The sequence below is a fragment of the Populus nigra genome, chromosome 1 (genome assembly GCF_951802175.1).
Source record: "Populus nigra chromosome 1, ddPopNigr1.1, whole genome shotgun sequence".
Lineage (NCBI taxonomy): Eukaryota > Viridiplantae > Streptophyta > Magnoliopsida > Malpighiales > Salicaceae > Populus > Populus nigra.
This window is the reverse complement of record NC_084852.1, coordinates 49,832,479-49,853,756: the sequence shown is the minus strand read 5'-3', so window position 1 is coordinate 49,853,756 and position 21,278 is coordinate 49,832,479. Positions and strand designations below refer to the sequence as shown.

Here is a 21,278-nt window from a genome sequence, read left to right as displayed (position 1 = left end):
ACAATATTTGAAAGAAGAAAAATTACAAAACTAAATTCTCAATCAGTTCCATATTAAAAAAAATAAAATCAATAAAAATAAATTTGAAAAAAAACACAAAAAAATGAAAAGAAAGAAGAAGACAATTTTGAAAAAAAAAGCAAAAAAAATGAAAAAAAATAAAAAAAAACATGTGGGAAAAGTTAAAGCTGAATTCTCAACCATCTCAATATTAAAAAAAAATAATTAAAAAAAAACATATAGGGAAGCACTGTAGCAAAACAAAAACCATGCGGGGACACATTGTAACAATTCACAGTTTTTTTTTTTTAAAAAAACTATGAAACAAAATTAACAAATAACATATTGAAAAAAAAAATAAAAAAATTCATAAAAAAAAACTATATAAAAAAAACATTATAGTAATTCATAAAAAAAAATTAAAATTAAATTTTTAACCAGTTTAATATTAAAATAAATAATTAACAAAGATAATTTTAATAAAAATCAAAGATGCTGTTTTGTGTTTGAGCTTGAATTTCTCGTCTTGGGTTGTGCTTGGATAAAAAGGTGTTGTTTTCTTGATCTGGTCTCAAGTACTTGGTAAAGATTAGTTCAATTTTGAAAAAAAAAAAGAAAAAAAATATGTAGAGAAAGCTACAGTACTTCCTCGTGATTTTTAGAGTATCGTTAATTGTTTGAGGAAAGTAACAGGAAGAACGCATAAAATGGCAGAGTGAAAGTGCTAGAAGAACCATCAGCCAAAGCATGTCAACCAAACATGTATAACAACAACTTAACTTTTGTGGATCAAACTAGCTGTCTGCCCTGTTTAAAACGCTACAAGTTCCTCATTATACAAAAGTAGGGTTCCCTTGTTGTATAGACTTCGTTCAATTCCTTAACTGGATAAACTGATTCACCATGACAGGGAAAAAAATGAAACCAAGTTTGTAACCTTTCACGAAACAAATGCAACCAACGGCAACTCTGACTGCGCATTTGCACATGATGTTATCTATCTATATATAGACCAATGCTAACTGTTGGGTAACCTGCTGAGAACAGAGTGCTCTGGTTTGTGTTCACATTCAAAATCAAGATGAACGAATGCCCGCTCAACTTCTGGGAGTTTCTCAATCTTGTTCTGCAATGTCTCTCCAATGGTGTGCGCTTCCTTTAGAGGCAGCTCTTCTGGAAGTTCAATGTCAACCTGTTTCAAGACGTAAAATATAATGACAAATTTTTATTGGCTCATTCTTAAACAACAGAAGTAGAGATGTTAAGTCATACATATAATATAGACTTAAAACATTTCCCACTAATAGTTAAAACCGTTTGACTGTACAAAGATAGATAGAAGACAGTTCAAGGGTTTGCCAATTTGATGACCAAGGCTAATTCGAAAGCAAAACTTATGTCATACCGCAGACATCACAACATCTGGACAAGGAAGATTGAGACATAACAAGCCAAAAAAATTTCAGTGTTCAAATCAGAAGAGTGGATGATCCTTATTGCAAGATAATTTCACTCATCAAGCGATAATTACAACTATGCATGTCATGCTTACCTCTACAAAATAAAGAGCACCAAATGTATAAGCACGGACTGTGTCTACACGCTTGACCTGAGGGTGCCTTGTGACAAGATACGTCAATTTCTGCAAGACTTCGGGAGATGCTGTTTGCCCAACAAGAGAAACTGCAACAAGAAGTCCATCTTAAAATGCTGGCAGATATTTCTAACAGGAATAACTCATCTGTGTATCACTTTATCTGCTTCCTTCCAAAACAACTAGGAATGAAAAGTTGTACCTGCATTTTCAATAACAGTCCCAGACCAATTTGTAATTGTGTATAGTGCAAGAAGAATAGCACCAGTAGGGTCAATCCACCAGTAATATTTATCCCCAAGAACAGCTGCAACTAATCCTACCACATTTGTCACCACGTCAAAATAGTGATCCTGGATGTCAGAACTTGAATAAGTTAAAAAACTGATAATTAGCAGCTCAGCAACAAAAAGCTAATTATTTACAAAGAAGAGCCGAAGACCTTTGCATAGGCACGAACAATACTGTTTCCTGAGCTTCTACAGTAAATCCAAAGTGCAAGTTTCACCACAGTAGCAGTTATCATGATAATGTAAAGCCATAAGAGTTGATTTGAGGACATCTTTGGACGTGATTCATTTACAATAAGTTCTTCAAGAGCTTGGATCAATATCTGAAAACCTGTGAAGAATGAGTGTTAGGAATCCACGTAACACTCAAAGAAGCAAAATCAACACACTTTTTGTTTCCCTAAGGTGTTCAATGCTGTTAAATAGCTAACTTACTCCATGACAAGAGAGTTTGTACGTACCATAATTCAACTTCCACGAAAATTCATGTTCATTAAGGGAAGTTAAACAAACAATTGAGTTTAGGTTCGTGATTGATGGAAAAAATAATCAAAACAATCGAACTTAAATTTTCATATTCTGCTTCATAGAAGTAAAATCAACGGACCACAAGAAAAAGGTTACTAGGCAAAACAAAATTACCAAGTGTAGCCATGACAGCAGCAAAGATGATTATCCCCACTGGCTGCACCCTTAATTTTCCAATAGGATACTTGTAGATATTTATGTTTTTCATCGATATATGAGTAAACCAAAGTATCCCACCAGCCAAGAGGTCAAGCAAAGAATCTAATGTCGAGGCAGCAATGGCTATTGATCCAGTCCTTATTGTTGCATAAATCTGACCAGTACACAAAATTATCAATCTTAACAACTTTGAATAAAACTAACATTAGAACATGCAATTAGAAGACTTCTTTCAAGTTCGAGTATCTCAAAAACAAGCATCGGTCGGTCACCTTAAACACCAGAAGCAAAACGTTAGCATAGTTAGAGATCTTCATAGCCTTTTCGGCTTCCACTTGTTCTTCGTCGTCTTCTTCATCCATTGTAGTTTCCATCAAAGTATCAACTTCCTCGAATGATTTCAAGGTAGCGAATTGTCTTTCATAGTACTCCTTTTCCTCTATAAATTCCACAACAACAGACAAGAACTCAATCACTGTAAAGCAGAAACTAATCTCTATCTGGTTACCTACAAATTAAACAACATTCTGAGAGAAGAAATCAAAACCTATGAAAAAACAATTAACAACAAGACTTGTTCAAAATTCCTCGTTTCCCTTTCATTTTCTCTGTAGTTTCCAAGCAACCAAACAAGTTCTCAACTTTCTAACCTTTTTATGCATAAAAACACTTATATTCAATAACACTCATAGTTTTTCGGCCATCTTTTTTTTCTCAGAAGCCACCACCACAACAAAAGAGGTAACAAACTCCATTCTTTTTCACTTTCCTTTACTTTCTTAATAACCAAACAAGTCCTAAGCTTTTACCATTTTCATACGAAACAAACACATACGCAACAACCCTTTAAAGTTTTAGTCATGCATCTTTTGTACAGAAAAAAACATAAATTCCATCTCTTTCTTCATTTCCTTAAATTTCCTCAGCAGCCAAACAACATTTTTAAAGAAAGAAAAAGGGAAGGCCAGACTACATACCTTGGCTAAGCCCTTTGGTTTTAGAGATATCAACATGAAAAGAAGACTCAACATCAAGACCAGAGCGAACCTTATGAGGCAATCTTGATAAAAAATCTGTCCTGAGGGAGTTGTACGAATTAACTCGACTAAATCCATCATTTTTCCACCTCTCGTTACCATTCAACAATGGCTCTTTAGGACTCAAACAACCCGTATTATCCTCCATTATTCGGATTCAGATCAAACTCTTGACCCGGTTCTTGGATTTCCTCTCTGCCTCTTACAAAAACAGGCAAGGAAGCTGACTATTTATATATTTAAGAAAAAGAGATCAACCGGTGGAATTGTCCTGTCTAGTTGCTGTGTTTTTTTATTTTTTATTATCAAATTATTTGATTAAGAAAGATAATAATTACTTCATTTGTTTTCTTGTTGGGATTAATGTAGGCAAGTGACACGTGGCACCTTTAAAATTTGACAGCTCTGAGTTTTGGTTTGGATTTTTCAGATTTATTACCACTACTAGCAGCCTGCTTTCCAAATTTTTGTCAGCATGTAAGAAGCATATTTATTAATTCAAAGCACTTGGCAAGGTGAGATATCCAGAGCTTGACTTGGCTAAAAATGATTTAGGTTCTTAATTTAATTTAATTTAATTTTAAAATTGATTTAGCTAAATTATAATGATTAGTGAGGTAATTCAAGGTTAAGTGATCTAATATGATGTAGACCCACCAAATTAATATCAATAACTTTCTTTTTATATAATTATTCCTATTTTTCTCCCTGTTACCTATATAGTAGACTAGACTACTATGATTAAAATGTTTCGGGAACTATTGATTCTTAAAATGTTTTTTTCAATTATTTTTTTTGTTAAAAAATATTAAATTAATATTTTTAGATATTTTTATAGTTTTAATATGATAAAAAAATTTAAAAAAATATTTTAATATATTTTAATTAAAAAATATTTTAAAAAAACACCCTGTGTTACATTGCATTACCATGTAGAGTGAAAAATGTTAATCTTATATAAATTTGGTTTTTAGATTTTTTTTAAAATATTATTTTTGAAAAAAGCTTAATTATTAGATTTTAGAATCAACATGATCATGAGATAGAAAAAAAAACAAATAACTAGATAATTATTTTTTTTTCTTGTCATATATTAAATTATATTCACTGCAGAATTTAAAGAATGTGAGGTCTAGCATTTCAATCTATTTTAAATGTATGATTTTGAAGAATTTTGAATTTTTAAACAGAAGAATTAATGATGTTACACATGGGGATTTTAATGTAACAACACAAATAGGTCTATTGTACGCTTTCTGTCACAGGACCATGCAAACACAAATAGTTCACTTCAATGCTATACAAGACCATGCATTGGCGTTGAGCCCATAGTATCAATGGAAAACAGTCTCTCAAAAAACAAAGCTATTAGGGTTTACCAGGTTGGTTTGGTACAATTTTAATTGTTTTCAATGTTAATACTATGGGCTCAATGCTATACAAGGCCATGCATTTGCATTGAGCCCATAGTATCAATGGAAAACAGTCTCTCAGAAAACAAAGCTATTAGGGTTTTCCAGGTTGGTTTGGTACAATTTTAATTGTTTTCAATATTAGAAAACCTATATGAAGGATTATATTGAATCTTTTTTTATGTGGAAAGTGAAGTTCTAACCTCCCAACACGGAAACCATCAGGAAAAGGAGCTCTGATTAATTTAACTTCATTGAACTTTCTTGTCTCTCTTGCTGTATGCTTCACAATCCAAAATTTGACTCAGGCAGCATTATTCAAATGATATTGGAAATATTCAGAGTCAGTTCTAAGATAGTTCGTAGAATATTTTAAGGGCTCTCACCCACCATAGTTGTGCCTGCATTTGCCAATTGGTCAGCACATACGATGCCTTCCATGAAAACATCACAAATCCTCATCCAAATCCCACTTGTTGTTACAAGCTATTTGCCGTGAAAAAACATCTGCAAATAAGCTAAGCTAAGGAAAGAGAGATTAAAATTTACAAGTCCACACGAAAATCTTGAGGTAGAACTGGGTTGCGAGGCGCATAAATACAGGAATTGCTACAAACTGTAGCAGTTTTATCACACAAGTAACCAAACCCTTCCTGCAGAAGAAAAGCTGTAGAGAGTCCTACAAAACAGTGGTGGCATCCTTAAAATTAATCATATGCCTGGTTGAATATTTTTAGTGGACAAACAAACTTTCAAGTTGCTAAATAGATGAACCCTTTGTATCCATGTTTCACGGGGACAATGAAATAAGCCCCTTTCCCGACTAGATCCTCCAAAAACTTTGGTTTGAAAAGGGAATAGGCCTCATTCCCATATACTCCTCAAAAGATTTTGGTTTGGCAAGGGGGCACGAAAATTAAAGATCTTCCCTCTACAGATGGTGTATGTCGCCAGCTATTTCCTTCATCTCTTGAAATAGGTTTACAGTTGTTTAATTTCTACCATCACTAGTTTGTTAATCACCACCTCAGCTCAGCTCAGCAACAGTTTTACATACTGTTCCTTTTTTTCTATGAATCTGACATACTAGCAAGAATTTGCATCTTCATGAATTGCTGATACTAATAATTCAGCTGATGCAGCTACTTCTTGGTTACTTCGTTTCCTCTTCTTTTCGCTTTGGCTCAGAGATTTATTCAAAGCCTGGTCAGCCTTTGAGACAATTTTTGACACAGTAAATCCTGTTACTTCAAAACTCTGGGCTCTATAAGGAATCAAAGCATCACGAAGAACAACACCAACTCCTTCGTATGTCCAAACACCCAAGATTGCCTCTCCTTTGAGTCCAATACCAAACCAACCAAGACCAGCAGCAGCAACATCTACAGAACTTGAGTCCCACCTGTTCCCAGAGACACGGAATTCCTGTCTCACCCATTTTCCAAGATCTTTAACTCGCTTATCCCCAATTGGAGGCTGAACAAGGACCAAAGGAAAAGAATGCCAAAAATCATACATTATATATCATGCAACTTAATCAGAGAATATGAACAAAAAAATATCTTTTGACTAATCTCAGGCCTATCATATGAACTTTGTAAGCACCACAGCCATGGATAATCTTTTGGGCCCTCAATGATTTTGGCTAGAGTCAGGGACATGTCTACAGAAGTCATGGTGATTCAATTATCTTGGCCAATTTTCATTCAAAATTTTCTCTAGTAGTACCTCAAAATAATTTGAATAGTTAGTCACATAGTGTACTCATTCATTATACCACAATAAATAGGACTTTAAACTGGAAAACCAAGAGAAAATAAAAATAAAAAACGACTATTTATTAACAATGACAGTACCTGTAACTGACGACCGAAATGGTCTTCTACCATGGTGCTTACATTTTCCGTTTTCCCCATATGTAACGGAAGATATGGAGATGCCCACACTGAGACATATAGAGAATCTACTGATAATTCTACAATATCCAGTCTCATGAGCCCGCCAATATGAACTGAGTGACCTTCCTGTCACAATCAAATGATATTAACACGAGCCATAATGTATACAGGCTAAAACCAGTCATGATTTTTTTTTTATGATAAAAGTAAATCATAATTGATGTTCTTTAGCCTATATATGAATCAATAATTTGACGCCTGTAATGTTTTCACAAGCCCTACAAAAAGCTTACACTCACTTGATCACCAATTCATTATCATAACTGGTCTTGATTCAAGAAAACTAACCTTGATTCTGTATGTCCTTGGTTTCAACTCCTTGCTGATATGCACAAGCCTCTGCTCCTCCCTATTCAACCTTGTTGTAATCTGCTGTGGATTCAAAAGCCCTGGAGTGTCAAATAGCTTTGCCTGCCCTGGAAGAACACCTTCCACCCTAACAATCCCCAACGTCGTACCAGGCACAGGAGCCTCCGTCAAATAACTAACCTTCCTTTCATTTCCACCAACACACTTCGCCATTGCATTTAACAACGTACTCTTCCCTGCATTCTGCGCCCCCACAGCCCACACATGACCTCTAGCCCCTGCCAATTCAATCACATCCTCAGCCAAATTCTTCAATCCCCAATTCCTCACCGAACTCACTAAATGCACTTTCTTAATCACACTAGCACCACCTTCCCTTGCTCTTCGCCTAACCCATTGTTCAAATCCTAAAGGCGACAATGAACTAGGCAGCAAATCAATCTTAGTCACAACAAGCACAATCCTAGCTACATTCCCCGACTTCCCTTCTTTCCAAGCAGTGAAATTTTCCTCAATCGAATCCGAAACTAACTTGGCTACTTTTTTAGGAAACGACCCATCAAAATCCACAGCATCAACAACCAAAAGAACCACAGTCCTGGCTCCAGAACTCGAAACCAAACGCCTACCAACTGTATGATAAAAATCAAACTCAGGCAACAAATTCTCCACGGTTGGATCCTTAACTTTCCCATAATGTCTCAAAGAATGACACCTAGCACACACTACAGGAGGCCTTTTCCCCAAAACTGACTCATTTTCAGCCAAATCAAGATCTGGGTTTTGGCTATCAGGTTCAACAAAGAAACCCCTCTTAAGGGAACCTGGAAACTCCGACTCTAGTGAAATGGGTACTAAGTGGGCGTCAGACTTGTAATCCGGGTCTTTAACTGATGGCTCTTTGTAGAAACCAGGGTGTTTTGGGTTTGTATATTGCATGTGGACCCCACAGCCAGGGCAGACGGTGGCCGGAGGTGTTGCATCGTCGTAATTTCCATCTCTGGTGAGATGCAAAGAAGGAAAAGTTTGGTGCTTTGGTGGGTTTGGATTGGTGGGTTTTGAAGAGAAAAAATACTGGAAATTGGTTTTTGTAGGGTTTTGGGGATAGAAATTACAATATGAATTATGGGTTTTTGATGGTGTTAAGGGTGATTGAACAAGAAAAGAGAGAGATAAGAGAGGCTTGAGTTTTGTTTTTGAAGCAGGGAGGTTTCTAGCTATGATCATTTCTCTGTGATGTTTGGTGGTGCTGATTGATTTTTGCAACTGGAGAAGAGGGTTTAAGGTTTTAGCAGCTGATGATGCTATGAGGTTTTGGAAGTTAAAGTTGGTGGAAACGGGGTCGTTTGTTCAGCTTAGTGCCTTAGCAATCCTTTTCTCTCCTTTTTCCTTTAATATTTTTTTTTAACTACAAGAATATGATCGAGCCGACTGCGATATGTAAATCATCCTTGTAAAAGGTGCGTCCTCTTTATTAAACTAGTTCGTACTAGTATGTGAATCGAAATTATGGTTTTAAAATTCAATTGGGGGCTAGAGTCATGATTGGAAAGATTGATTTAATTTTTTTAAAATAAAATAATATAGTTTTGATTATTATTTTAATAAAATTAATTTTACAATCGAGTTTTAGTCAAGTTAAATTTAAAGTAATTAATTTTTTATTTTTTTTCTAGATTCCAGATCAACTTCTTATCAAGTAAATCCAAGTTTTATAAAAATTAGATTGATTTGTTAGAGCGACTTGCAAGATGCATTCTTGCATCAAAGTAGTTCATTTGTCAAATAAATTTTACTTGCTCTTCAAATCTACTAATACCTTTGACCAAGCGATTTTTCTTTTCTTTTTGTGGGAATTAATGTATGTTCATCCTTACTAGAATGGAAAAATAGATACAGATTGTAATAGAATCGAGCCTAGTCTTGGTCCCTTGTCTTCTATCTAAAGTAGAGGCTGGAGGATCTAAGTTGCTTTTGATTCTAGGTTTATATTTTATAGCCAATTTCCCATTTGAATGCCAAATCCAAGCCTCTAAGTGCAGGATGTGCTCAATTGTTAACTTATTTTAGGTTTAAGTTTAAATTTGAATTTAGTATTGTGGTAATTTTTATTATTGTGATTTAAAAAAACACATTAAAATAAACTACAAATTATAGTTTCTCAAACCTAAGTTTTTACTGCAATTTAAGATGAAAAGCAGGTTTAAACGATAAAAACCAAGCAGCTTTTGAAGTTATGATGAATTTAAAAGCATCTTCAACCATACTGCAGAAAGTGGAGAAGGGTTATACAGGGAGTTGCAATCTGAGCACAATAAATATTGCAGATATCATAAGAGGCATTTCCATGACTCCATTCTAGCTATTTGGATGGATCCCTATTTATCTATCTTTGCTTTGATAATAGAAATGTTAGGGTACTGCAATTTTGCTTGAGCAAGGATTGTTTCATCTTTGAAAGAATAAAGCTTTGAGCAAGGTTCTTGCTGCCATACTGAGCACATAAATATAACCCTATCCCTCAAGAATTTTCACACCATCCCAGAATGAAAAAACTAACATGAATTCCATTTCAGAAGTTAGCCACCCACTTGAACCTGTCAATATAGATAAAATCAATTCTCTTGAAATGTGAGCAACTTATGCTACTCATTTACAGTGCATATAAATTTCCTATCTTCCATTTATTTCCCAAGTACATTAAGTTTCTATGCTATAACTCACTGTTCTTTCCAAATCCGTCCTGAAACTTTCAGTTTTAACTCCTGCCGATCCCCTCCGGAGAAGAAAAGTGCCAAGTTTCTCTGAATGATCAGTCCATCTTGGCTGTCTCTAACTTTCTGATGGCTATCCCTTATACTTCTGGGAACTCCTTGCCATGTAAGCTTTCTTCCATTACCACCAACTTCAATACTATAACTGAATTCCCTTGCCTCGTCTTCGGTGCCCATGAATCTTAGGAAGGCCATGTAAACAGGTGACATTCCTATAAAAAAAGTCTCAAAGTGCAAGCAAAACTGTCGGCCAAAACAATTAAAAACCTGTTGGAGAAAGAGACCATTAAGATTTACAGATCAAAGTGCAGTCCAAACAAATTAGACTATGAAGAACATGTTTAACGTCTATTCCTCTACTGATTTGTTTTACCTAAGCATGTTGGAAGACGGAGAACAACAAACAATGCCTAAAAAAAACATGGTTTCTGATAACTTCGCTCATAATTTTGTGGTTTAAATACAAAAATGAGTTTATTGGGGAAACAAAAACTGAAACGGGAAAGAGTTGTTGAAATCCTAGAAAGTTTTAAGAGTTAATAATCTCATCATTCAGATTAGTCAAATCATTAGTAATTCCATCAGATTAATCACATAGACAATCAGATTATATAAATTTTTGAGAGATCTTACAGTTAACATCCATGTGGCATTGTCGATTTCTCCGGCATCAGACTTGACATATCTGTGATTGAAGGTGCATCCATCATGCATATCAACCTTATGATCATTCTTAAGATGCTTGATGAGAAGTGAAATGTCACCAGTGACAGAACATTCAGCTCCAGCATAAGGGCAGTTGTAAGGACGATATTTGCAGTTCTCTTCATGTTTTGGCTTGCTGTAGTAGGGAAATATGTCACAACATCCCGCACTTTGGTACATGCAAGGAAGTTCTATTGACTCAGCAATTTTTTCCAGAGCCAAGCACCTTATATTTCCTAGCTCTCCTCGGCAAATTGGGCAAGAGTTCTTTACTCTGGCCCTGCATTGTGAGCATAGAGTGTGGCCATTTGGACACTGAAATACACCGAACATTAGTAAAAATGTCATTACAATAATATAAAACCGGAAATTTCTGGTGTTATAAGTACTATGCTTATGATCAACTGGCATAATATTCTGGCAGGAGCATACCTGGAAAATTGGAGGGTACATCATAGTGAAGCAAACAGGACAGTCAAGAAGGTCTTGCATGTTACTAGTTGATTGTTTTCCCAGATTTCCAGTGTTAGGGGTTGCAGCTTTTCTGAAATGGGAGCCTCTTAACTCAGCAGCAGAAGTTGCCATACGCCCGTATCATGATCCGAAATATGCAATGCGTGACTCGATCTCTTCCTAACTGATGATACCTCCTGGGGCCCTTGTAATATTTCTCTTCCCAATTGTCAATGCTAGAAAATTTTTCTCTATCTCTGAATAAGGAACCAGATTCTATATCTCTTCTCAATTGTCTATCCTGTTAAACATAATTAACTTAAAATCAATTTTCCGCAAGCTATTATTTTCGGGAATTCTATGCTGATTAATCTGCCTCCTTGAATGATTATACAGTAACTTGGATTTGCAGCATGGACTGAGAATCAAGAAAAACAACAAAAAGCCCTAAAACACAGCAGGAATTGAAAAGACCTGGCAATACTGATATATCCTTATATGGCTGTTATATGAGCATCATGCTTCTTCTTATATGAACAAAAAGCAATGCATCTTCAACTAGCAAAGACAAGTTTCAGTCACAAAAGAATCGTCAAATAGCTGCTGGTACTTGCACAACTATCTCAATTTCACTATTGATGAAACAATTGTTTGATCAAGCAGTTGGACTATACCAAAAATCATTGCAATATCCAATTACTTGATTTCAAAAATGAAAGGAAGGAAAGACAGAGTTATCAGCAAATCTAACATCCCAACATGGAGTTAATTCTACATTTTCAAGCAAATTCCAGGAAAACAAAAACCACCCAGATGAAAACTAAGGCTGAATTACAATCCCAGACTCCAAACAAGCAATTGAGCACTCAATCGAAGCCAAAACTGTTCATGTAAATCATAAAATTGAAAAATACCAATCAAAGCAACCCATGTATGTAAAATTTGAGTAACCCAAACACTATTGAACAAAAAAAAAATTAAAATTAGCAAAATCTAACCAAGAACTGCAGCAACCTGATGAGAATTTCAGCCCATAAACTTGATAAACAACCAACAAAGGCAAGAAAAAAGAGAAGAAGCAGTGCAAACTGGCCAAATATTGGTGGCACCCCAGATAAGAAGACACTAAGTCCAAAATCTTGAATATGCAATCCACTTGAGCCTTCCAATAATTGTAAGAAAGAAACTGGTTACGTGTAACCATAAGCAGTATTTCAGGCCCCGGAAATTGCGTGCCTTAAAAATTGACTAGAAGCAAACTATGATACATACAAGAGTCAAAAGATCCATCTTGATGTGCTATCTTAGGTTGCAAGTCTGTTTGCTTTTCAAGTCATGTAAATGGTGTAGGTTGTTCGAATAAAAAAGGGATTTAGTTTCCTCAGGTAATGATAATATATTTTTTCATCGTTGGAAAAGAAATAAAAAAGATTTATAAGAAATAATTTCTTCATGAATGTATTGATTCGAGATGTATAAATTCGGTCTAAAATCCTAGTTATCAAGCCTAGACTCGGGGTGGCCAGGTAAACTCATGTATCCCAAAATAACTGTCCTTCCATGTTTCTCTCTCTCTTTTCTTTTACGAAAAACAAAAAATAATAATAATTTAGACAGAGATAAAAAAAAAAAACGAAATAATTTACTGAGTCGATGAATTATTGGATTATTTCATCGAATGGGATTTGATAACTACTCATATAACAAGTGAAAATAACATAGAAAATCTGCAAAATATATTTTTCATTCATTCGTTAAATTAAAAGACAGGTGCCCTATCCGGTGATAGGAGCAAGGGAGGAAATATGTGTACAGCTTTGAAAGCATATGCATTATTTTATATTATTTTTTGTTGTCTTTTACATATTTATCAACGGCCCTGCCTGCCTGGTCTCATTTAACTAGTGGCTGCTTGTGTTGCTCGCACCTTTTTTCTTCGGCTTTGGATTTCCCATTGTGGAAGGTGACATTTCCTCCACGCAACGTTTCTTAATGAGTTTTTGATTGATTTGAGGTCGGATCGGACCGTTAAATGCCTGATAAAGGACTCTAAGACCCTGTAGAACAACTCGCTGATCATTAGTTACTCTGAGTCTATAAACAAAAAAAAAAACCTAATTTTCCTTTTTCTAAATCAACATTGTTATAGAGATTTTAGAAAGAAATTCAAAACTAGGGTTAATTTACCGATCTACAAGTCAATCCTTGTAATCTCATATTCAAATTTCGAGTCAACTCAAATCTTGAACTAAGTCTTGTAAGAGCATGGTGAGGATCTATACATAAGTGAGTTGTTGAATATTTATTGGTTTGTGAGTTAAAGGTCAAAGACTCAAGAAAGAAAAAAAGAGTTGATTTGGGTTTTTGAATTTTGACACTACAAATAAATATATGTGATAGAAAATTCTTCAAAAAAAAAAAATAGCACATATCTTACCCTGTAATCTACTAGTATATTTGATATTGTGATAAATATTGATTTTTAAATTGTTTTTTTACTTGAAAATATATTAAAATATTTTTTATTTTTAAAAAATTATTATCACAATGAAAAAAAGAAAAAAAAAAGAAAGAAAACCGACCATGAATTCGAACAAACATAAAAACTTAATGCTGATTAAATCTTATTAATCTTAATTAATTTGTAACCTTGGTTTAGAATATCTCTTTTTAACCACAATAAATTCTAATAATTAAATATAAATTCATGTACGTCTTGTCAACTTAAGCACTGCCATATAAGTTACGAGAGCAAAATATAGAAGAAACTAGTATGGATTTCCGTGTAATGACAAAAAAAAACAATTTATAAAAAAACGAAATAAATAAATAAATACTAATCAAACAAGACAATGAATGCTGATAGAAAAAAAGAGAGATCATAACAAGAGAATTCAAGTGGGAAGAAGATAAGATTTAGGGTTCCAAGCATACGAGTAAATTAATGTTGTGGTGGTGGGGATAGAGCAACAACAAGTATTTTCTTCTTCCTTTTCTCCCACAGCCATAGAAGAGGTTTATGCCGTATCATGAGGGGAAAACGTTATCCTTCTTATTACATACGCATGCATATGAATTACCTAATAATGGCCACGTGCTTATTAATTTTTGGGGTTTCTAGGCTTGTTTTCATCAAGCACTAAGGTCCATTTGGCGACGGCCCACCATCGGCCCAGGGAGTTTTGTTGGGTTTTGACACGTTTTCATCAATCCCTAATCTAGAGATGAAGCCCTGGGGCCCGTTTGAAAACTGCCCACCGCTGGACCGGGAAGATGCTTTTCTTGTAGTTTTTGTTATAGGGTTTAGGGTTTTAGCCCAAAGAGAGCTTTATGGTGTTGTTGTGTTAGTAAGGACGGCAATATTGGTCTAGACGACGAGAGTTCTTAACAAAGATTTGTGCTCTAAATATTTATTCATAAAAATGCTCGAAAGGTCAATTTATAAATTTAAATTCAATTTTTTTTTTCATAAATGCTCGAGAGCTCATCATGTATCATGTATATGGATTATGTAAAACTTATTATATAAAATGATTATGAGACTCCTCATTTTACGAGGGTGGATTAATAGTGATTCTTACTAATCATGTAATAATCTTTCATTTAGTATGGTGTGTGTTTTAGTTTGTAATTGGTAAATTTTATGGACTTGAAGTGAAACTAGTAGTAGGGTGCATTTATTTATTTGAAAATTAAGTTGTGATTTCTTTTTTAAAATCAATTTGTTTGTAATAAATGTTGCTGCTTGTGGTGTGCTAGTGATTGTGGGTGTATATATAGAAGATCATGTCCACCTTACAAATTTGCCCTTAGGATGGATTTCTTGCTCATATATGCTTTAAGAAATTATTTGGGTAAAATTTGACTACTGTTTTGAAATAAAAAAGATAAAAATAATTGGGATAAAAGAGAATTTTTATTTTAAAATGATATAAATTTATTTTAGATGTATATTTATTTTTATGTCTTTTTCTTATTGTTTTTAACTAAACATATATGGCTCTGTATCTAATTAAATGCATTTCTTTTGTGTATTTAGCTTTAAGTACCCATTTATGGCATTGATTATTACGATAAAGTTCATTCCATGAAAATGTTTGGTAGAGTGCATGACTATCGCACGTTTTAAGCCTTCAATGTACTTTATATATAACTAAAAATTATCAATGCGTAGACGGAAGGGAAAAGCCACAGCTAGCATGCTTTCTCAAGGCCAAATCAGCTTACAGCACAAACTTCTTCTGGGTCGCATTTTTCATCACCTTCGGCAAGGTCACCTTCCTCTCTTCTTCCATGGCGTTCTTTTGGTCTTTCTTTCAAGGTCCCACATCTATCCATGCATTGAAGTTGAGCTGGACTCAACCTTTAGCTTGGCCTTTTCTTTATCATTTCTTTAGGTCGGTTTTAACGTTTGTTTTTGTAATACAATGTGTATTTTATTTGTAAATTTTAAATTGTAATAGCAAAAGCTATAGAATATTAATTAAATACATACTTTTGTCCTAGTAACAATACAAATTATAATCTAATGATAGTAAAGAACGATCAAGGCACATGGAAGTATCTTCTTACACGCACCCACTTATTTTCTTGTAAGAAACCAAAAAGCATTCAGTTATGGATATGGCAGAAGCTTCCTTTTCAATTTTCTTGGCGTGCGGTCAATTCATTACTTCTATGGCTTCAACCACAAGTCAAATGTGGCTTCTATAGCAACCCTTCAAGTTCTTCTCTATATAAGCAGCATCCTTAAGCATCATTGTCATAATATTCAGATTGATCACACATTCGAGCTAGTATCATCAGGCTAGATTTCTTTCTTCACTTGAGTAATGGAGGTAGAGGCATCATTAGCTGAAATCTTGATCAAGGTGGCCATGTTTGTGCTTGTACAAGTCTTGGTTTATGCGATTCTTTCAAATTCTTCAAATATCTTCTCCAAGAACAAGACAAGATCATTCAGTTTCAAACCTGCTCGTTCTCTTAGCATTCGTGGTTTCTTGGATGCTATTTCTGACATGCCACTAGGCAGCAGTGAGCCATCACCATTATCAAGGGGTTCGAGATCATTCACCCAAGATTCCATCTTTGATGATTAGATCTTGACTTTAGCGAGTTGAAAATATCATTGAAATTTATGTAATTAGTTCTATTAGAAAATGCTATAATCATGGATTTCTTTTTTAAATTGAATAATTTAATAAATCTACTAGAATTTTGAACTGATATTTGCTTGGGCCCTTTACGCTGTGTCATCTACTCTTCCTGCAGCTTTAAATGCAGTTTATAGGGACTGGACCTCCCTCTTTGACCATCCATGGATGCTCAGCTGCACCATTCAAGGTAATTCTTTGGGTTGGATCTGTATATAACAGGATAGCAAGAGGAGATAATAAATTGGCAAGTTCCGACATTTCATGGCTAGTAGAAATTCTTGCAAATTCATTCAAAATAGGCAGCAGGAAACTTGGTACTTCCCAGTATTTTCATAGCTCTTTATCAAAAGTAGACTAGTAAAATTGTAGGGATACATTACCTTTACAGAGAAGGCCTTGGAGCAGATCTTTGAGGTCAGGATTTAATTCTTCTGGGAGTGACAAGGGACCATTAACAATCTGTCACAAGATTTCTAACAGTTTAATAGACATTAAAGATAAACACACACGCATAAGAAAACAAAGTGTGAAAATTACCTTGTCATAAGTTTCAGGTGCACTATCGGCAAGAAAAGGGCAGCAGCCCACCACCATAAAATATAAGGTAACACCAACAGCCCATGTATCAGCAGCTTTCCCATGGTAAACTGTATCTGGTATAATCCAAGAATTCTTATTTATAATTAATTCCACAGTATTGGACTATGCTTCTTTTCATGGAACATAAATAACTTATTTATGTCATTTCACATTCATGGACTAGCTACTGAAATTCTGGATTCTGGAAGTATGTGAAAAAGTTGTTTCCAATATGATTTTCATATGCATTCTAGACATAACGATAGGCGATGATCGTAGGTCGTAACCACTTCTGCTGACAAACGAACCCTTAGATAGAGAACCCTTACATGGAGTTTAGTTACTGTATGTTTCAGAATAAAATTCATGAAGATAGAAGGAATACGTCTTCTTGTAATTTTTATTTTGAAAATATAAACTTAATTTAAAACTGTTTTAAAAATAAATTTATTTTGTAGTTTTATCTGTGTTTCTTCAATCAAACACTTTTCTATCTCTTTTATATATATCCGTTATGTCATGAGATACAAACCCAAATGCAACCTTAGGGTTCATGGAAATTATAATGAATGTACCTGAACAGCACTCAGGTGCTGTGAAAGCTGGAGTTCCAGGACATCTCAATAACCCATCATTGTCATCCTGAAAATTAGAATTCCTAAATAAGATGAGTTTGGTAGGTCTGCAGAAGAAGCTTAAATTCACAGTTTGAAGGAGTCAAAGTGGAAATTTGTAGAGAAGATTTAGTAGAGTTCTTGACCTGTGAAACCATTGATTTTATAACAAAAACAACAACAAGAAGAAGAATCATTAATAGATTAGTAGATGAGTCATAATGAATAGCATTATATACCTCAAAGGCATGGCCAAAGCTGAAATCAACTATCTTCACCCTTCCACTTGTAGTGACCAAAAGATTTTCTGGCTTAATATCACCATGCACGATGTTCTGCTACAAATAAGGGAGAAAGATTCAACTTTTTCTACAAAGTGAAACGGCTTCAAGATATTGGCAACTTACATGGTGATGCAAATAAATGAGGCCAGCAATTACATCCTTGAAATATCTTCTTGCAGTTGTTTCATCAATCTGTCCTTTCGTCTCCGAAATGTTGCTCATACAACTGCTTTCCACGTATTCAAGAACTAGATGATAACAACCATGTGCCAAAAGAGAGATAGAAGTGCATCAAAACAATAGTCCTTGTAAGATTTTTTAAAAACATGCTTTCAAAACATATGGAAGAGGCTATCCATACCCATATACATATAATCAGATTTTTGGTCATCAATCACCTCAACTAGGTTGATTATGTTTGGATGTTCCAATGTTTTCAATATGGAAACCTGCAAGAAACGCACATTTCAACCATCAACTTCCTTACTATAATATGGACATGGCGCAACCAAGAATATGGAGTTGGTGATAAAATGTTCCACAGTTTCCGAAGACTAATAGACCTATTCAGAATGCATCAAATGGCCAACCATTATATTTTTCCAAAAAACACAATATTCTTCTGGGAAATTTTGTGTCAATCAGATTGCATATTGGGGCTAGTTGTTCTTGTATGAGACAGAGTGAGCAGCTCTATCCACAATCAGAATTTGTCAAAAACTGGACCGTGCCAGGCAAGAAAATTCTCACCAGATAAGGTACTTGCGTCTAGAGAAAATCTTTATGCAACAAATCCAGAACATGTTCTTGAGAATCTAGAGGAACCGCTGATGAGAACTGAATATAGATATCTGAATTATTACAACTCATAGAGCTTTTAGCCTGCTTCAAGAAAGTAGTGCAAGATGTGGAATCACAGTAGATGGAATCCTAAATAACCTTACTAAGAAAAAAGAGAGAATAAAACAACATAACAGCATGATCAAAGAAACGGCAAGCCTTGAGTTTGAGCATACATAAAAACAAAGAAATACATTAATGAGAAACGAGTTCTTACTTCTCTGAGAACATCAGTCATGGCTGTTTCTGATTGTGTGATGCGCAACTTGCGCAAACGAGACTTACAAACAACCTACAATAACGATGGAATGATATTAATCATGGTGATCATATATGAATGTGCAGTTACAGAAAGAGATCATTCATTATGGTTCAAGATATTAAGAAAATTAATTGGTGGGATTAAACCTTAGAAGGTACGTAGGTATGTTAATATTGTTTGATAAATCAAAGCAACCAATCCAAGCACCATAGTGCAGGACCAAGGCTATGGAACCTGGCTGTATGATCAATGAGTAATACCAAGTTATTTCACTCCTCCTTGATGCAGGAGGTTTTGATTAATCTGAAATGGATTTATTATATTTGTATATGTGGATAGTTAGCAGATATGTATAGGTCCAGGATCGAGGAGATATATATCTAGCTAGCTAGTTATAATGCCAAGTCTGATAGAAAATTTATAATTTTAGATTTTATATTGGATTCAAATTTTATCTTTCTTCTATAATGGGTTTGCTATAATCAACTGCGGTCAGGAAGACTATTGACTTGTTGTTTTTAGTATTTTCATTATTTTTCTAATTAATTTTGGATTTCTAACTTGATTTTTGATTTTTATGTTATTTTTATATTTGAATTAGATTTTTAATTATTCTTATCTTATAAAAAATTAATACCGATTAAAAGGCATAATCCATATTATTAGAATTATTATAAGAGAATTATTGAATAATAAAATTGCAAATTATGTTCGTATATGCCATCCATTCTTCTAAAAATTTTGACTTTCTTTAATTCCTATTCTTTAACTTCAACTGCGTCACCCCTGGTACCATCTTGATTTACGTAATATCCGTCAAGATAACGCCAAAGAATTATGATTTTTAAGCATGCATGGCTAATCTTGTTCAATATTGCTTCGTTTGGATTCACAAAACTTTCTAGGTAGTTGGTGGTTCACAGGACAGAAATTCTGGACTAACAAAGAGTGAAATCCATAGCAATGAATTCAAGAGAAGACGAGTGCATCGACGCTGTTTTGAGGTTAATTTCCCTTTTCAATCATAGTTATGCTTGGAGGAGTAAAATTATGGATAATTAAAACAAGTAATCATTATAACTAGGTGTATTTACCTTAATAGCATATGGGATTCCATCGTTACTGTTTCGATAAAGAACCTGAACCAAATACACTATTACCTTACTGTTAAACAGACACAGAGTAGAATACAAGGAATTTATATGTTGTTTACATGCTTACCACTCTACCATAGCTTCCTTGGTTGATCTTCCTTTCTTTTACATACTCATTGATCATCTTTCTTCCATTTGAATGCTACAAATCAACAAACAAGTACCAGTAAACTCAGTTTGATAGTTTCCTAACAGATCAAGCTTGAATGAGATCGGTCACTATCTAGTCGTGCTGGATCGATGCTTTGGACACCAACACAGGCAATAATTTGTGTACTTGAGAGTGAAATAAGTTTCAAATATGTAAATCTTTACCTTAGAATGCTTGACAGAGGTGATTACTGTAACGGGAATCTTCTTACAAGCTTGAGCCGTCCTTGGTGTGCAAGGAATTGATTGTTCTTCCATGTCAACAAAAATATTTCTGTAGGATAACTTTTGGTAGAAAATGTTTTCTCCATCATCTTGTCGACATGAGTGATCACTTCCTGCACACTCTTGAGAGAAGGGACTGGATGTGCAGTCCATAGGTAAAACAGACTTCTTGGGATTCTGAATAATTTTCGGCGAATTTATTGCAGCAACCTGAATCCTCGTTAAACTTGGAACAAACCTAGGTAGACATCATGTGACAAGCAGAAATATCCCTTTACAAATACGTACTAGCTTCCAGACTCATCTTCTGCAACAGGAATCATGGACTTGTCAATATTCTTATCATACTTGAAGCTATAAATAAGCAAAAAGTATAACCAAAAAGGTCACTATGCATCTTATAATCAGCACAAAACCAGGGATACTTGCCTTTTATAAAGCATTAGGCACAAAAATGTAGGTAAAGGCAATAGTAAATGCCCGTCATGAGCTAAATTCTTACCCACAAAGAACTGTCCTCTTTCAGCACAGAAACATCAAGAAAGGCAGAAGGTGCAGCTGACCACAGCACTTCATGAGCTAAATTCTTACCCACAAAGAACTCTCCTCTTTTAGCACAGAAACATTAAGCTTTGGTATTGACTGGTAGCTGAGCAAAAGCTACCAACTTAATTAGAAAAATATCTCTTATTATATCTAATCATCTAGTAGATAGTCTAATGATAATAACTTGAAATTAAAAAATTTATTTTTTTTATTGGTTTCAGGTTCGAGCTATATGGTTATTAATATGAT

At 34.5% G+C, this 21,278-nt stretch overlaps 4 protein-coding genes across 7 annotated transcripts; all 4 read right to left on the bottom strand.

Annotated features, from left to right (window-relative positions):
- Nucleotides 1-736: 736 nt before the first annotated feature.
- LOC133680810 (metal tolerance protein 4-like) lies at nt 737-3,851 on the bottom strand. Its single transcript, XM_062103807.1, has 7 exons — nt 3,549-3,851; nt 2,844-3,010; nt 2,527-2,725; nt 2,037-2,215; nt 1,797-1,947; nt 1,553-1,683; nt 737-1,192 (listed from the first exon to the last, which is right to left on the bottom strand). Exons 1-7 carry the CDS (start codon nt 3,754-3,756, stop codon nt 1,019-1,021), a joined length of 1,209 nt encoding a protein of 402 aa, XP_061959791.1. The 5' UTR covers nt 3,757-3,851; the 3' UTR covers nt 737-1,018.
- Nucleotides 3,852-5,558: 1,707 nt separating this feature from the next.
- On the bottom strand, nt 5,559-8,651 carry LOC133692801 (GTP-binding protein BRASSINAZOLE INSENSITIVE PALE GREEN 2, chloroplastic). Its single transcript, XM_062113979.1, has 3 exons — nt 7,267-8,651; nt 6,877-7,044; nt 5,559-6,496 (listed from the first exon to the last, which is right to left on the bottom strand). Exons 1-3 carry the CDS (start codon nt 8,512-8,514, stop codon nt 6,107-6,109), a joined length of 1,806 nt encoding a protein of 601 aa, XP_061969963.1. The 5' UTR covers nt 8,515-8,651; the 3' UTR covers nt 5,559-6,106.
- A 1,183-nt stretch (nt 8,652-9,834) lies between these two features.
- LOC133692886 (E3 ubiquitin-protein ligase SINAT2-like) lies at nt 9,835-12,789 on the bottom strand. Of its 2 annotated transcripts, none has more exons than XM_062114084.1 (4): nt 12,218-12,789; nt 11,199-11,520; nt 10,695-11,081; nt 9,835-10,328 (listed from the first exon to the last, which is right to left on the bottom strand). In XM_062114084.1, exons 2-4 carry the CDS (start codon nt 11,349-11,351, stop codon nt 10,008-10,010), a joined length of 861 nt encoding a protein of 286 aa, XP_061970068.1. In that variant the 5' UTR covers nt 11,352-11,520; nt 12,218-12,789; the 3' UTR covers nt 9,835-10,007. The 2 variants fall into 2 exon arrangements, with proteins under 2 accessions (XP_061970068.1, XP_061970138.1); XM_062114154.1 differs by having other exon boundaries at nt 12,234-12,789.
- Nucleotides 12,790-16,326: 3,537 nt separating this feature from the next.
- Nucleotides 16,327-21,126, bottom strand: LOC133703449 (serine/threonine-protein kinase GRIK1-like). 3 transcript variants are annotated; one of them, XM_062127972.1, is made up of 12 exons: nt 20,986-21,126; nt 20,424-20,790; nt 20,176-20,250; nt 20,049-20,093; nt 18,910-18,984; nt 18,214-18,301; nt 17,976-18,100; nt 17,808-17,906; nt 17,530-17,596; nt 16,913-17,028; nt 16,756-16,834; nt 16,327-16,581 (listed from the first exon to the last, which is right to left on the bottom strand). In XM_062127972.1, exons 2-12 carry the CDS (start codon nt 20,634-20,636, stop codon nt 16,493-16,495), a joined length of 1,071 nt encoding a protein of 356 aa, XP_061983956.1. In that variant the 5' UTR covers nt 20,637-20,790; nt 20,986-21,126; the 3' UTR covers nt 16,327-16,492. The 3 variants fall into 3 exon arrangements, with proteins under 3 accessions (XP_061983956.1, XP_061983966.1, XP_061983975.1); XM_062127982.1 differs by having other exon boundaries at nt 17,808-17,903; XM_062127991.1 differs by having other exon boundaries at nt 17,808-17,879.
- Between the last annotated feature and the right edge of the window lie 152 nt (nt 21,127-21,278).